Source organism: Schistocerca serialis, chromosome 9 (assembly GCF_023864345.2).
Source record: "Schistocerca serialis cubense isolate TAMUIC-IGC-003099 chromosome 9, iqSchSeri2.2, whole genome shotgun sequence".
Taxonomy (NCBI): Eukaryota; Metazoa; Arthropoda; class Insecta; order Orthoptera; family Acrididae; genus Schistocerca; species Schistocerca serialis.
The window spans coordinates 356,698,500-356,714,294 of record NC_064646.1 but is presented as its reverse complement, the minus strand read 5'-3'; the positions used below and the strand labels follow the sequence as shown (position 1 = coordinate 356,714,294).

The following is a 15,795-nucleotide window of genomic DNA, read 5'->3' as shown; positions in this document are numbered from 1 at the left end:
GCGCACAGAATCATCTACACATGGAACTGAGCGACCTGCAGTGCAGTACATGGCTCAATGACAAGTTATTTGCAGTGCGAAGTACGAAAGAATTCTACGAAAACTCTCCACGCCAAGAATTTCCACGGTTGCATCACTATACTGCGAGAGTGATGTCCATGTTCGGATCTCCCTACGTGTGTGAAAGATTTTCCTCCATAATGAAAATGAATAACTCAAGGTTTCGATCGATATTAGTGCCGAAAATCTTCGCAACTGCTTTCTTTCATCGATGTGCCGTGATTTTGTGTCCGGCTTTAAGTTAATCGTTTCTCATCATCAATGATAAACATGTTTCGGTTTTCTTCTTCTAATATAAAATTTTTGTTTACTAACTGTTCCTCGTACTGCTCCACGTTACATAGACGAACATTGTTATCTGAAAAAATTAGTGTTAAATCTGTCGTGCAAGGTACACTTACTGGCTTGAAAATTATCCTTTATTAATTATTGAAAGGCATGTTTCATTCCTTTGCCATGAAAGGCGTTTAGGTATTTTAAGTGGACACTAAACCAAACCGGGATACTTTTAGTTTTGTTTTAGAACCACGACGTTTTTTTGATAGGGCTACTGAATAACACGATACCTTCCCTTGATTGCACTGGATACTGCGTAAAGAGCACGAGAGTGATCCAGGTAGAGTATATCCCAACTGGTGGGTAAAGCGAAGCGGAGCATCTGTGCTTAGAGGTACTCACTGAACGAGCGGTGACGGTTCCATTCCCCTGTTCACACGTCTGGTAACACTGCACACTGTGACCAGGAAGTTGCACATGTGCCTAAGCTCAGCACGTGTGCAGAATTTGTGGCCGGTCCTGTATTAGATTACGTACCGTACGCTAACTCTAGCTCATAGGTAGCGTAGCGGCGCAACCAGTCGTCCACGGCTAATTGCCTCCTCGTAGCGCTTTATGAACACTGAAAGTTGCCATGGCAATGTCTGAGGCCGACAGTACAATACAACGGCCTGTGAGTCTCCGGGGCGACTGGGTACACAGCTATTTGCGCCGCTAGTTGCCGTCGGCAAATAGCGGCCTCACTCTAACTATGCAAATAGTCATACAGGAAAAGGTAGGCGGTAAAATTTTTGTTGGGTGATGTATGTGTGGCGTTTAGATGTATGTTCTGCGGGATCAGTGGTTGGGGGGGGGGGGGGGGGCAGGGGGGGGGCGGAGAGAGGGGGAAGATATTGATCGCCTCTTACCACTGTTGTATTTTAAATACGACCAGAATTTCCTTGGATTTTCAACCAAATTTCGAGATAGAGTTGGTTTCGTTGTGGAAACTGTTAAAAGCTTCTCGCGATGAGGTTCGCGCTAAACTTCAAGCTTGTGTAATACTTCGCCAATTTTGGGGATTTTGAGTTCTTGTAAAAATGACATGCTTTATTCGTTGCTTCTGCAATAGTTCTGACCTTGTAACACCGACAATGCAGGATGCGTGGCACCTGCTACCGATATACAATTTTTTTCTTAATTGTATGTAAATATTTGTGATTTGAATGCTTTCTTTCAGTAAGTAAGGACATTGCCTCACTGTATGCGTACATTTAGGTAAAAGCCTGTTGACGTTTCATAGTATTTATCTGTGTTTTACTGTGAAACTTATAAGTTCTGTGAAAAAGCCAAAGGAATTGTTATTTGCATCGACTAGCAACGATAATAGCAGTGCTTGTGCGTTGTAAAATCTTGTTGTTGGGCAGAGTGCGCGGAGAGAGCAAGAGACGGGTTCCAGCGCTTTTAGTGTGCGGAAGTGTGGTGTTAACGCTCTCGCAGTAGAGAGTACCATTTCGGCGGCACCATGTACGCGCGCCGGCCAGATGACTACTAGCAGGAGGAAGGACAGTGGACGGGTGGAAGAGGCTGTATTAATTACGACTGCCCGTTCCTGTAATTAGCCGTGGCTCCACAAGATGCTACCGTCTTCAACAACAGCAGCAGTTCCAGCAACACAGATTCGTCGTCGGCTCCGAGTTCCGTCGCACGCACAGAACTGAAATATGACTGTTCATTGGTAGAAGTATTAACAGCTAATCCAGCAGTACAACTAAATGTGATTTGATTAATGAACTTTATTTAAATAATAATCAGTTAAATTCAGGGCAATTGTGTCCTCATTGCCCCCAGACATTGTTACCAAGCAGGGTCCCTTTTTTCCTTATATGCTAACCGAAGTTTGAGAATCTATCAACGGAAAAAATCCAAATCTAAAGAAAATGCACAAATTAAGAGTGAGGAAGTTTTATTTATTTTGCATATAGCTTGGAGCACATGGCTGTTTGGTTTAGTACGTATTCTACTATTTATTTCTGTTCAATTCAGTAAAAAAAGGCTCAGTTGTTCAGACAATAATATGAAATCCAATTTGAAAATTAAGTAACTGCAAAGTAAAAAGTGCTTGCCTTTCTCTAAATTTCTTTGATGACGTTATATTGAGGTGTCTGAAAGTCATTGTGCACGTAACGAAGTTCAATACTAACATACAGTTTAAGTGAATATTTTCAAATCATTACTCGATTGCCTTTATCAAAATTTAATGCCAAACTTAACGTAAAAGTGACTTCTCAGTTTTCTTTATCATTACATAGTCCCTTAAAATTAGTGCCAAAAAATGCGACAACCTTCAGTTGCCACGTGAGTGTTTAATAATAAATGTTTTTCTTTCCCATCCTCTTGTAGAGGATTTTGGATGTAAATCGCCCTAGTGGGCTGGCGAACGTAGTTATTTCCTTTTCGTTCATTATTGTAACTTTTGAACTCATGATCAGTGGTGCCCCTTTCTGTCCAATGTTGTTCGTGAGTGAATGCACAAAATAACTTTCATTTTTCCAAATTGTAGCCCTGTTCGGTTTAATTACTTTTTTATTTTTAGTAGAATTTTCTATCAGAAAGATCGGTTGTACACTTTCCCTCTACTTACCAGTATTACTTCTTCGGCAAAGATAGCCTTATCCAATTAGAAAAATTCCATTAGGTATACAGGCGACCCACGGTCATATTTTATATCGCGAGCAGGATAGGTCGATTAGTAAGGGGGAGGTTACAACCTGTTTTGTGAACCATGGGGGAACAGTATCATCTCTTATTAATTTATTTGGTGAATATCTGTCAATTACTGTCGAAGGTATCCTTTGACTCTTTTCTCAAAGAAATAGTATCAACAGTAATCGACAGATCTATAAATTAATAAGAGAAATCCCCAAGATTGGCGAAGTTTTACGAAAGCTTGAAAATTAACGCTAACTTCAATGCGAGATGCTTTTAACAGTTTACATAGCAAAACTAACTCTATCTCGAAATTTGGTCGAAAATCCAAAGAAATTCTGGTCGCATTTAAAATACAGCAGTGGTAAGACGCGATCAATACCTTCACTGTGCGATAACAATGACGATGTTACTGATGACAGCGCCACTAAAGCGGAGTTGTTACGCAAGGTTTTCCGAAATGCTTTCACAAAACGAGAAGAAATAATTACTCCATAATTCGAATCAAGAATAACTCGCAACATAAGTAATTTAATGAAGCAGCCTAAAGGTAAGACTTACGGTCCACATTTTATACCAGTGAGGTTCCTTTTATTAGAGTATGCTGATACAATATTTCATACTTAGCTATCATATATAGCCGTTCGCTAGTAGAAAGATCCGTACCCAAAGATTGGAAAGTAGCACAAGTTGCACCGCTACCCAAGAAAGGAAACAGGAGTAATCGACTGAATTACAACCCCATACCACTAACGTCGATTTGCAGTAGGATTTTGGAACACATAAAGTGCTCGAACACTATGAATCACCTCGATGAGAAAGATTGTGGTTCACCTGTTAAGGAGACCGCATTTAGGACGCTGCCGCGACATATTCATGAGTACTGCTCGAGTTCTGGGATCCGTACCAGGTCGGACAGAAGGACGACGTCGAAGCAATTCAGAGGTGGGCTGCTATTTACCGCTAGGTTCGAACAACACGTAAGTGTTGTGGAGATTATTCGGAAACTCAAATGGGAATCCCTGGACGGAAGGCGACGTTCTTTTCGAGAAACACTATTGAGAAAATTTAGAGAACCGACATTTGAAGCTGAGGAGGCATACAGACTGCCGTTTTTCTCTCACTCTGTTTAAGAGTGGAACAGGAAAGGAAATAACAAGTAGTGGTACAGTGTACCCTCCGCCACGCACCCTACGGTGGCTTGCGGAGTATCTGTATAGATGTGATTTAGATGAAACAGCCAACACGGATTCAGAAAATACCGTCACAAGTAGCTCTTTATTCTCACGAAGTGATGAATGCTATCGACAAGGAACGTTAAATTGATTCCATAATTTTGGATTTCCAGGCTTTCAAGCGACTTCTAATTAAATTGGGTGCCTCTGAAGTAGCGTCTCAATTATGTGACTGGATTAGTGATTTCCTGTCAGACAGGTCACATTTTGAAGTAATTCACGGAAAGTTGTCGAGTAAAAAATAGGTAATATCTGGCGTTCCCGCCGGCCGAAGTGGCCGTGCGGTTAAAGGCGCTGCAGTCTGAAACCGCAAGACCGCTACGGTCGCAGGTTCGAATCCTGCCTCGGGCATGGATGTTTGTGATGTCCTTAGGTTAGTTAGGTTTAACTAGTTCTAAGTTCTAGGGGACTAATGACCTCAGCAGTTGAGTCCCATAGTGCTCAGAGCCATTTTTTTTTTCTGGCGTTCCCTAACGAAGTGTTACAGGCCCTCCGTTGTTCCTGATCTACAAAAGTGATTCAGGAGGCAATCTGAGGAATATTCTTAGATTTTTTGCAGAAGTTGCTCTTTGCTGTTGCTGTTATTTACCGCAAAGTAAAGTCGTCTAAATTTCAGTTGCACGACAAATCACACAAATCAAAAAGCTGAAAACTCAACTAAATATTTAGGAATTAGTATTACGATTAGTATTAACAATAACATACATAATGTTGTGGGGAGAGCAAACCAAAGATTGTAATTTATTGGCAGAACACTTATAAAAAGTAACAGGTCTACTAAAGAGACTGATTACACTACGCCTGTTCGCCCTTTTCTGGAGTATTGCTGTACGGACTGGGATCAGCATCAGATACGACTAACGAAGGAGGTCGAAGAAGTTCAAAAAAGGGCAGCTCGTTTTGTATTTTCCCGAAATAGAAATAGGGGAAAAAGTACCACGGGCGTAACACACGAATTGGGGTGGCAGTCATAAAACCAAAGGCGGTTTTCCCTTCTGCAGATCCTTCTCATGAAATTTCAATCTCTAACTTCCTCTTCAGAGTGAGAAAACATTTTGTTGGAGCCCATCTACATGGGAAGAAATGATCATCACAATAAAATAAAAGAAATCAGAGCTTACAAGGAAAGATTGTAATGTTATCTTTCCCCGCGCGCTGTTCGAGAGTGCAACGGTAGAAGTAGCTTAAGGACGTTCGATGACTCCTCTGTCAGGTACTTAATTGCGAATTGCAAAGTAATCATGTACATGTACATGTAAATGTAGATGTAGAACATGAGAAAGATAACAAGCACCTACGTTAATGAAAATCTCGTTGATACTTTCCTGGAAATTTGAGAAAACGAAACGGTATAAGCGAGAAATTCATAAGAGTGATCTAGTGCCTTTCATTACCAAGTGACATTACTTACACACAAAGTCTCCAAGCAGACTTTACATCATGCCTGCTAGGTGCAATGACGATAAACAAAATTTGTTACAAATTCGTGCATCTATGTCGAGAGCTATGGACAACACATATTATCTTTTTCCAGCATTGTACCCTAGTAAAAATATAATGTTCCACGTAAAATTGCGAAGACAATTATTATTCAGTCTGAAGCATCAACAGACGACAGAAAATGTAAAACTGAAGTCGCAGATCTCGCATTTAAACGAAAATTATTGAAGTAAGAAGATTATTGAAAATTAGCATCGTTCAACTGCTACATAAACTCTTCAATGGATGACATCGCTAGTATCAAAGAGCCAAAGAGCACAAGAAGTCAATGGGAAACGAACTAAGCGCTGGACCCAAATTTCATTACAATTCTGTATTGTAGAGAGAACTCCGCAGCGTTGATCCGTTACATAGTCCATGTTAAGTCCAAAGAGATCGGAAACATGCGCAGTTTATTACTGTATATAGGAACGGCGAAATGATGTATGCGCAAAACTGTAGATCAACATCTTTTACTTTGATCAGCTGCAGGATCCTTGAGCGTATAGTAAGCTCGAATACAATAAATATGCCAGAGGAAACCGTCTGCCCATGAATCAACATGAGGTTAGGAATCATCGGTCCTCCAAACGACAGTTCGCCTTTTTCAAACAAGATATCCTGCGAAATACGGATACACAGCAAGAGATAGATTCTGTATTCGTATTGTTTTGAATATCGTGACACAAAAAAGAATAATTAATGAAACGTGTGTCGTTCTCTGATTCTAAAGTCGTGTTCATCTCAATGAATCAACAAACAGAGTAATCAGCGATGATAATCAGACGAAAGAATGCGTTTGGAGGACTAGGTAGTGATTGTGGGGTGGGTGATGGGTGGAGGGGTAGTGAGGGTGGGGGGTGGGGTATGCAAAGTAATCGACCTTTGCCCATGAGCTAATTATCCTAGTTACACGGATGGAGTGGGTCGCTTCAATAAGTCCCGAGTATCCGGGTTAACGCGGACTAGACGGTGCATGGGAAAGCGAAAAACAGCGATAGTCCCAAATACACACGGTTTATTCTGGAAATTACTATTTACTGTATCTACAAAACACTCTAAATCCAACATCTGGAAGCCCACTGATTACTTGCACATTACTAGCCGGAAACTAATTACCTATTTACAAATTTGCTGTATTCCGTATCACTAGCTGTCAGTTAACTTACGGGAAATAAGCATGGTTACTATTTCCAAACGAAGTTTCTCTTTTTCCCGAGTGTAAAATTATCGGTGCAGTCAAACGAACTTCACCCTACGTGGTCTGACAACAATTCAACGTGTTTCAGAGCCTCACAGTGCGTGTCTGATAACGCTTCAACTTGTTTCAGTGCTTCACTGTGGACGATAGCAGATCCCTCGATCTCCTCGTTTTCACTCTTTTGCTCTACCGAACACACTTCATTCCATACATCCACCCCCCGCAGCTGCTGAAATTCTTGTTCATTGGCGTTGCAGTTTAACTACTCCCGCATATTTTTATATGATTCATAACACCCAGAAACAGGGTGTTTCAAAAAATAAAAACTAAACGAGCAGCGATAGAAATACACCGTTTGTTGCAATATGCATGGGACAACAGTACATTTTCAGGCAGACAAACTTTCGAAATTACGGTAGTTACAACTGTCAACAACAGATGGCGCTGCGGTCTGGGAAACTCTATAGTACGATATTTTCCACATATCCACCATGCGTAGCAATAATATGGCGTAGTCTCTGAATGAAATTACCCGAAACCTTTGACAACGTGACTGGCGGAATGGCTTCACATGCAGATGAGATGTACTGCTTCAGCTGTTCAATTGTTTCTGGATTCTGGCGGTACACCTGGTCTTTCAAGTGTCCCCACAGAAAGAAGTCACAGGGGTTCATGTCTGGCGAATAGGGAGGTCAATCCACGCCGCCTCCTGTATGTTTCGGATAGCCCAAAGCAATCACACGATCATCGAAATATTCATTCAGGAAATTAAAGACGTCGGCCGTGCGATGTGGCCGGGCACCATCTTGCATAAACCACGAGGTGTTCGCAGTGTCGTCTAAGGCAGTTTGTACCGCCACAAATTCACGAAGAATGTCCAGATAGCGTGATGCAGTAATCGTTTCGGATCTGAAAAATGGGCCAATGATTCCTTTGGAAGAAATGGCGGCCAAGACCAGTACTTTTTGAGGATGCAGGGACGATGGGACTGCAACATGGGGCTTTTCGGTTCCCCATATGCGCCACTTCTGTTTATTGACGAAGACGTCCAGGTAAAAATAAGCTTCGTCAGTAAACCAAATGCTGCCCACATGCATATCGCCGTCATCAATCCTGTGCACTATACCGTTAGCGAATGTCTCTCGTACAGCAATGGTAGCGCCGCTGAGGGGTTGCCGCTTTTGAATTTTGTATGGATAGAGGTGTAAACTCTGGCGCATGAGACGATACGTGGACGTTGGCGTCATTTGGACCGCAGCTGCAACACGGCGAACGGAAACCCAAGGCCGCTGTTGGATCACCTGCTGCACTAGCTGCGCGTTGCCCTCTGTGGTTGCCGTACGCGGTCGCCCTACCTTTCCAGCACGTTCATCCGTCACGTTCCCAGTCCGTTGAAATTTTTCAAACAGATCCTTTATTGTATCGCTTTTCGGTCCTTTGGTTACATTAAACCTCCGTTGAAAACTTCGTCTTGTTGCAACAACACTGTGTTCTAGGCGGTGGAATTCCAACACCAGAAAAATCCTCTGTTCTAAGGAATGAACCATGTTGTCCACAGCACACTTGCACGTTGTGAACAGCACACGCTTACAGCAGAAAGACGACGTACAGAATGGCGCACCCACAGACTGTGTTGTCTTCTATATCTTTCACATCACTTGCAGCGCCATCTGTTGTTGAAAATTGTAACTACTGTAATTTCGAAAGTTTGTCCTCCTGGAAATGTACTGTTGTCCCAAGCATATTGCAACAAACGGTGTATTTCTATCGCTGCTCGTTTAGTTTTTATTGCCGTTTCAAATATACCGGTCATTTTTGAAACACCCTGTAAGTTGTATTCTAAACGAATTAGTTGTGTACTGGCTGACATAAAACTACTGAAGCGCCTAGAAGATTTGGGGGGATCTTAATGTAACACCGTACACGTACACATCATAGCTGGGTTTGAAAAAGATTAGATTCGTACTTCTCTATGATATGTAGACCGGTCACCAGAGTGCATTGGCGTTTTTCGTGTACAATATTCTTATTAGGTCTGGTAGAATATTGAGTGGTCACTGATATGCCACATACTCGCGCGTGGCAGCCCTCTCATCACCTGACAGAGTTTGAAAGGGACCTCATTGAGGAACTCCATTCGGCCGGTTGGTCGAAGTCTGCAATATCCAGATTTGTGGGGAGTTTAGGTATGACAATGACCCGGTATTGGACCACATGGCAGTGTGAGGGCATACATACTCGTCGCCGGCCGGTGTGGCCGCGCGGTTCTAGGCTCTTCAGTCTGGAACCGCGCTACTGCTACGGTCGCAGGTTCGAATCCAGCCTCGGGCATGGATGTGTGTGATGTCCTTAGGTTAGTTAGGTTTAACTAGTTCTAAGTCCTAGGGGACTGATGATCTCAGATGTTAAGTCCCATTGTGCTCAGAGCCATCTGAACCATACTCGTCGTCAAGATTCCTGTCGAAGACGTCTGACCACCGCAAGACAAGGTCGCCGTGTAGTGCATCGAACACATTGTATCCCATTCACATCGACACCTGCCCTCCGCGAACAAGTAATGACTCCCTCCAACATTCTGTGTTATCCTCCACTATTGGTTGGAGACTAGCAGCAACCGCAATGTAGAATTACTGGCCCATGTGTAGGATACCATTTACATCATTACACAAACTGCTGCGTTTGCAGAAGCACCTTCAGTAACAGCGATGAATTGGTGATGAAAGGCGTCGTGTCGTGTTCAACGATGAACTACGGTTCTTCGCTACCTTGGACGACCACTGTCGTCGAGTATGGCGGTGAGTTTGTGTCAGGCCCCATTATACGAGTGCTGTGGTGAGATACAGCGTTGTTACGCCTGACGTCATGATGTGTGTTCCATCGAGTTTGTCGTCAGATAATGGTAATGATATTAGTGACTGCGGAAACTCTGAAAGCACAGTAGTGCATCAAGGACATCACACGACAATATGGTGGTGACATTTTTCAACAGGACTTTGTTCATCCGTAGATGACAAGCGTCTATATGAACAGTGTGCGTGATGTTGAGGTACTTCCATCAGCAGCAATAGCACCGATCTGTCATCGATGGAAAATGTTGCAACAGCTCGGACATTAATTCCATTACAGTGCTAGCACACAGGATATCAAAGACAGTTACAGCAGTCATGAGCCAGCTAGACTCGCTAGAAGATACAGAGGCCTTACAACATCCTACCCAAAGGAATCATCATACATCTAGGCCAGAGGAAGTGTAACATCGTACTTTTAGTGGCTTTATACTGCCACCTTTTATGTAAATTGTATTCAAGTCTGTTATGATTCAGGTAATGTTACACCCTCTAAATCCGTGAAGCTATACACTGAATTTCCAAAGAAACTAGTACAGGCATGCGCATTCAAATACAAAGATATGTAAACAGGCTGCGGTCGGCAACGCCAACATAACACAACAAGCTTCTGGCTCAGTTGTTAGATCGGCGCTACGGTCACAGGTTCGAATCCTGCCTCGGGCATGGATGTGTGTGATGTCCTTAGGTTAGTTAGGTTTAAGTAGTTCTAAGTTCTAGGGGACTGATGACCTTAGAAGTTAAGTCCCCTAGTGCTCAGAGCCATTTGAAACATTTTTTGTTAGATCGGTTACTGCTGATGCAATGGCAAGTTTTCAAGATTTAAGTGAGTTCGAACGTGGTGTCATAGTCGGCGCACGAGCGATGGGACACAGCATCTCCGAGATAGCGGTGAAGTGAGAACTTTAGCGTACGACCATTTCACGAGCGTACAGTGAATATCAGGAATCCGGTAAAACATCAAATCTCCGAGAACGCTGCGTCCGGAAAAAGATTCTACAAGAACGGGACCAACGACGCCTGAAGAGAATCGTTCAACATGACAGAAGTGCAATCCTTCCGCAAACTGTTGCAGATTTCAATGCTAGGCCATCAACAAGGGTCAGCGAGCGAACCATTCTACGAAACATCATCGATATGGGCTTTCAGAGCCGAAGGTCGACTCGTATACTCTTGATGTCAGCAGGGGACTCTTCAAGCTAGTAGAGGGTCTGTAATGGTGTGGGGTGTGTGCAGTTGCAGTGGTATGGGACCCCTGTTACGTCTAGAAACGACTGTGACAAGTGTCACGAAGATAAGCAACCTGTCTGATCACATCCATTCATGTCCATTGTGCATTCCGACGGACTTGGGCAATTCCAGCAGGACAGTGCAACACTCCACGCGTCCATAATAGCTAGAGTGGCTCTAGGATCAATGTTCTGAGTTTAAACACTTCCGCTGGCTACTAAACTCCCCAGACATGTAAATTATTGAGCATATCTGGGATGCCTTGAAACGTGCTGTTCAGAAGCGATCTCTACCCCGTCGTACTCTTATGGATTTATGGACATCCCTGCAGGATTCATGCTGTCAGTTCCCTCATGCATTACTTCAGACATTAGTCGAGTTCATGCCACGTCGTGTTGCGCACCTACGCGTGTTCGCGAGGGCCCTACACCATATTAGGCAGGTGTACCAGTTTGTTTGGCTCTTCAGTGTATTTCGTTTCCTCCTCCCATTCTGGGGTTTATACTTATCTTATCAAGCAGCATATTTTCTACTTCAATAATCGTGGCGCAATAGAGGTCTCGGCTCGCCTAGGAGATGGCGCCAATATTAGCAGGCAGTTTTCTCGACGGGTCTGGAACTTGCACCACCAGTGCCCACGAGCTAAATGCAAGAGCGACGAAGTGAAATCTGTCAGGGAGCAGTGGAGACGTGGGCAATGAGTGTAGCTACGCTAGGGAGATTGGTTTGAGGAAGACGGTTGGCACTTTGATGGTATATCGAGAGGGCGTACGAGCGGTGGGACAATCCGATAGCCATCGAGCGGGAGGACAACATAGAGATAATGGAACCAGCTTCACAGCCGAGTCAACGGGAGTGTTCCATCGCCTTTTTTGTTGCATAATTCCTACGTTGGTGTGCATAATCGGTGTCTGTGCTTTTTGGAGAGTGCCTCTTGTTTAAAATTTCCCGAGTGAAACATTCCTGCACTCTGGCACTGACTAGTGATAACATTTTTGAGATGACCGACGTACCTCTTACGCCTCATAGATTACGCTGCAAGAAGGCGAGAGACGTAGGACCTACGTTGGTTGTTTCTCAGCTTTCTAAAAGTATATTTGTTCTATGTTTATCGTCCTTATAAAGGTATTCTGTGTGCTTATAGTTCCGTGAAAACATACAAAAGCAAAAAAACTTACACTCCTTTTGCCGGAGTAGCAATACGGGCGGCATTGTTTGTTACTTGCTCTGTGATGTTGAGGTTCATCTTCTTGCCGCACGCCAAGCCTCACAGCGTCATACACAATGCAAAAGGCATTCATTATTGTCTGCTATACGCTTCGTTTTCAATTTCAAAACTTGCTTACAGTTCAGTACTCAAAAACAAAAAAAGGAATAGCTAAAGATTTAATTATCCAGAAGCTGAAAAAATAAAATGAACTTTCTCTTATCTGACGAGATTATTTGTTGTTTGTGAAATGGGGGAACTAGGAATGTCCTTTTGACGACAAAAGGCTGCATCCAATAACAATATCAGAACTAAATTAGCAATGTCAGAGATGATGAAACCTTACTTTGGTTTGCGTTACGAAACAAGGCTGGTGTGGCCCACACCGACCAGCTAATGGACTTCTTCCCTTTTGACAGGAAGAAAATGACATTGTGGAATAGTTTCTTTTCACATTTTCGCGATGATGATTGTAAATTCATTTGTTTTATGTAAAATATCGAGAGCAAACACCTTGTTGATATCATTTCTCAACAGGTCGGCTCTTTGGTGTACAAGGGAGGCTAGACTGGATGAACATCCACTCAAAATAGTACAGCAGTAAAAAGCTGTAAAAAGCTGTAAAAAGACTCAGTGGAAACATGTTCCTGAATTGATTCCGGTCACAAAGAATATACAAGGTTTCCGCAGGACGAAACAAGACAAAATCTCCAACAGTGCAAGAAAATGTATGAGGTGTTATTGTGAACAACGTGATATAGGACATAATTTTCCAAAAGGCATCGAAAATTTCATACTAAGGCAAACGTAAGTAATTAAAAGTCATGGAGAATTTCAAATATTTGTAGTAGAGAAAACACCACATTTTCATTTCAGTATAAAAAAAACAGTCACTGGTGTAAATCTATGTTTCCATAGGAAAAAGACCCCTCTTTCAAGCGCAGTAAATTGACAAATTCTGTGTAGTAGAACCTGCTACACAAAACAGTGAAAGAGCATAGTATCAGGCAGTTGACAGACACCGTAACTGCGCAAATCTCAACGTATTAAATGATTATCTATCTTAGTTCACTTACTTCCTTTTACAGTGCTTTTGGGTCATATTTCTTGTTGAATTTAGTGACATGACACATTACCTACATTAGCTCTTCAATTACTTTTTTGCTTGAATATTTCTCTATGACCGTATTCTACTTGCGTATTTATTATTGCTGTAGAGTAATACCAGGACATATGTAGTGTGTAAAGAAGTTATGGCAATAGTTCAAATTTATTTACGAAATAAAGATGTTTTGCCTAGGAGAGAATAGTTAAAACCCCACAATTTTCAACCCGGTGACTCTTACTACGTAATGTTTTTCAGGCTTCGAAATTTTCTTACTGTCCGAACCATGTAGATGTGCATAGAGACAATCCGTAAGCTGAATAATATCTACCACGATAATCAGTAGCTAGGTGTATTTTCTTTTCAATCATATAGCAAAAAGGAGAATTTCATCTATACAATACGTTTCGCAGCCGGCTCGCGCCATTGCACACATCTCTCATCAATTAGGCCGGTATTACACTATCAAATTTCTTTGTCAAAGATTTGATCAAATATGCGTCAAATATATTAGGGGTATTACACTATCATCATATTTTTCGTCAAAGTTCAAGATGGCTGACAACATCAACTTGTTATTAACCGCAGCAGTTGCATGTACCACAATTGCACTGTGTGCACATTCGGAACAGAAGCAGGGGGAAAAAAGGAAACGTACTTGCGTGAAGTCGTGGGTTTTACGACGACACGATAAAAGCATTCAACAAAACTTGTTACGTGAGCTTATAGTGGAGGACGTAAAGCCGTGCATCAATTACTTAAGAATGGATGAGCATACATTTCTGTATGTGCTCAGTGAAGTGTATCCTCATATAACAGAGCACAATACTCACTTAAGAGCTGCTATATCTGCAGACAGGCTCACTTTAACACTCCAATTCCTTGCTACAGTAGAGAGTTAGGTTAGGTTAGGTCAGGTCTTCAATCTTCTTAATCTATTTTTGTATTCAGGGTGCTTCACGCTGCAAAACGCCTCATCAGCTTCATACATCTCTGTTAATTTTGTAGTTGTCGGTATGCACCAATTGTATTTACCGCAATGTTTATAAAAGCACTACAGATGACAGAACGCTGCTACGATGCTAGCGCTCCACGTGGTAATATGTCACACTGCACTGAACAGAAGACAAGCGACTTCTTTGATCAAATCTACAGCGAGGCCCTAGATTTGATCAAATATTTGACGACATTTGACAAAGTTCCCTATTACACCATCAAATTTCTTTGACAAAGATATTGGACAAAGAAGTTTGATAGTGTAATACCGGCCTTATTTACATTTTTATGTCGTGTGACTAGCGCCTCCCGTCGGGTAGACCGTTCGCTGGGTGCAAGTCTTTCGATTTGACGCCACTTCGGCGACTTGTGCGTTGATGGGGATGAAATGATAATGATTAGAAGAACACAACACCCGGTGCCTAAGCGGAGAAAATCTCTGACCCATCCGTGAATCGAACCCGGGCCCTTAGGATTGGTATTCTGTTGCGCTGACCACTCAGTTACCGGGGCGGACAGCTCGTCCCTGAGATTCAGCTAGAAGTTTGAGTCGGATGCATTGGGTTTCGACCTCGCTAGTGAGCTGATAATAGTCTCGCATTCCAGCGGGTCAGCCACACGGCTGGGCCAATAGTGTAAGAGCAGTCCAAGTGTGCGTCACCTCGGCGGCAGTTACTCACCGATGACGGAGAGGTTGAACTTGGCGGAGCGCGTCGGCGTGTTGCGGAAGTCGACGCGGCAGCGGTAGACGCCCTCGTCGCGCAGGTGCACGTCCTCGAGCCGCAGCACGGCCGGCTCGGACACAGTGCGGAAGAAGGCGCGCGATCCGAACACCTCGGGATCCGACCAGTGCGTCGCCTGGCCCAGCGGCTTGCCGCGCACGTCGAAGCTGCAACACCAGAAACACACAGCATGCTCATTACAGGGCTCCAACACTGTGCGGAAGCACGTGCATGAGCCACCACCTTGCGGTCCAATCAGTACGATTCACGATGCAGCAGCTATGGAAATAGAAATGAGCGTTTGGCGTCATTGGCCGAGAGGCCCCTTGTGGGGCAGGTTCGTCCGCTTTGGTGCAGGTCTTATTACAATCGATTTCACACTGGGCGACCTGCTCGCCGAATGGGGATGAAATGATGATGAACACAACACAACACCCAGTCCCTGAGCGGAGAAAATCCCCGACCCAGACGGAATTGACCCGTGCCCGTAGAACGGCAATCCGTCACGCTGACCACTCAGCCATCGGGGCGGACATTCAGCGGCTATCAAACACAACTACTCAACAGACACTCATTTAACCTTCTTAAGACATTTGCGTCCATTTTGACCCACAATAATTACTGATATTTTTTCGTTCTGAAAATACAATGAAGAGCCAAAGAAACTGGTACAGCTGCCTAATATCGTGTATGGCCCCCGCGAGCAGGCAGAAGTGCCTCAATTCGACGTGGCATGGTCTCGACTAATGT

The 15,795-nt window shown here is 43.3% G+C and overlaps 1 protein-coding gene across 1 annotated transcript in view; it reads right to left on the bottom strand.

Moving 5' to 3' along the window:
• The window catches only part of LOC126419614 (nephrin-like), a 421,065-nt gene extending 405,496 nt beyond the window's left edge, over window positions 1-15,569 (bottom strand). Inside the window, exons 1-2 of the mRNA XM_050086803.1 lie at window positions 15,559-15,569; window positions 15,004-15,212 (exon numbers count right to left, since the gene is read on the bottom strand). Of these exons, the coding sequence (XP_049942760.1) occupies window positions 15,004-15,212; window positions 15,559-15,569 (220 nt within the window). The remainder of the gene's footprint in view (window positions 1-15,003; window positions 15,213-15,558) is intronic.
• Between the last annotated feature and the right edge of the window lie 226 nt (window positions 15,570-15,795).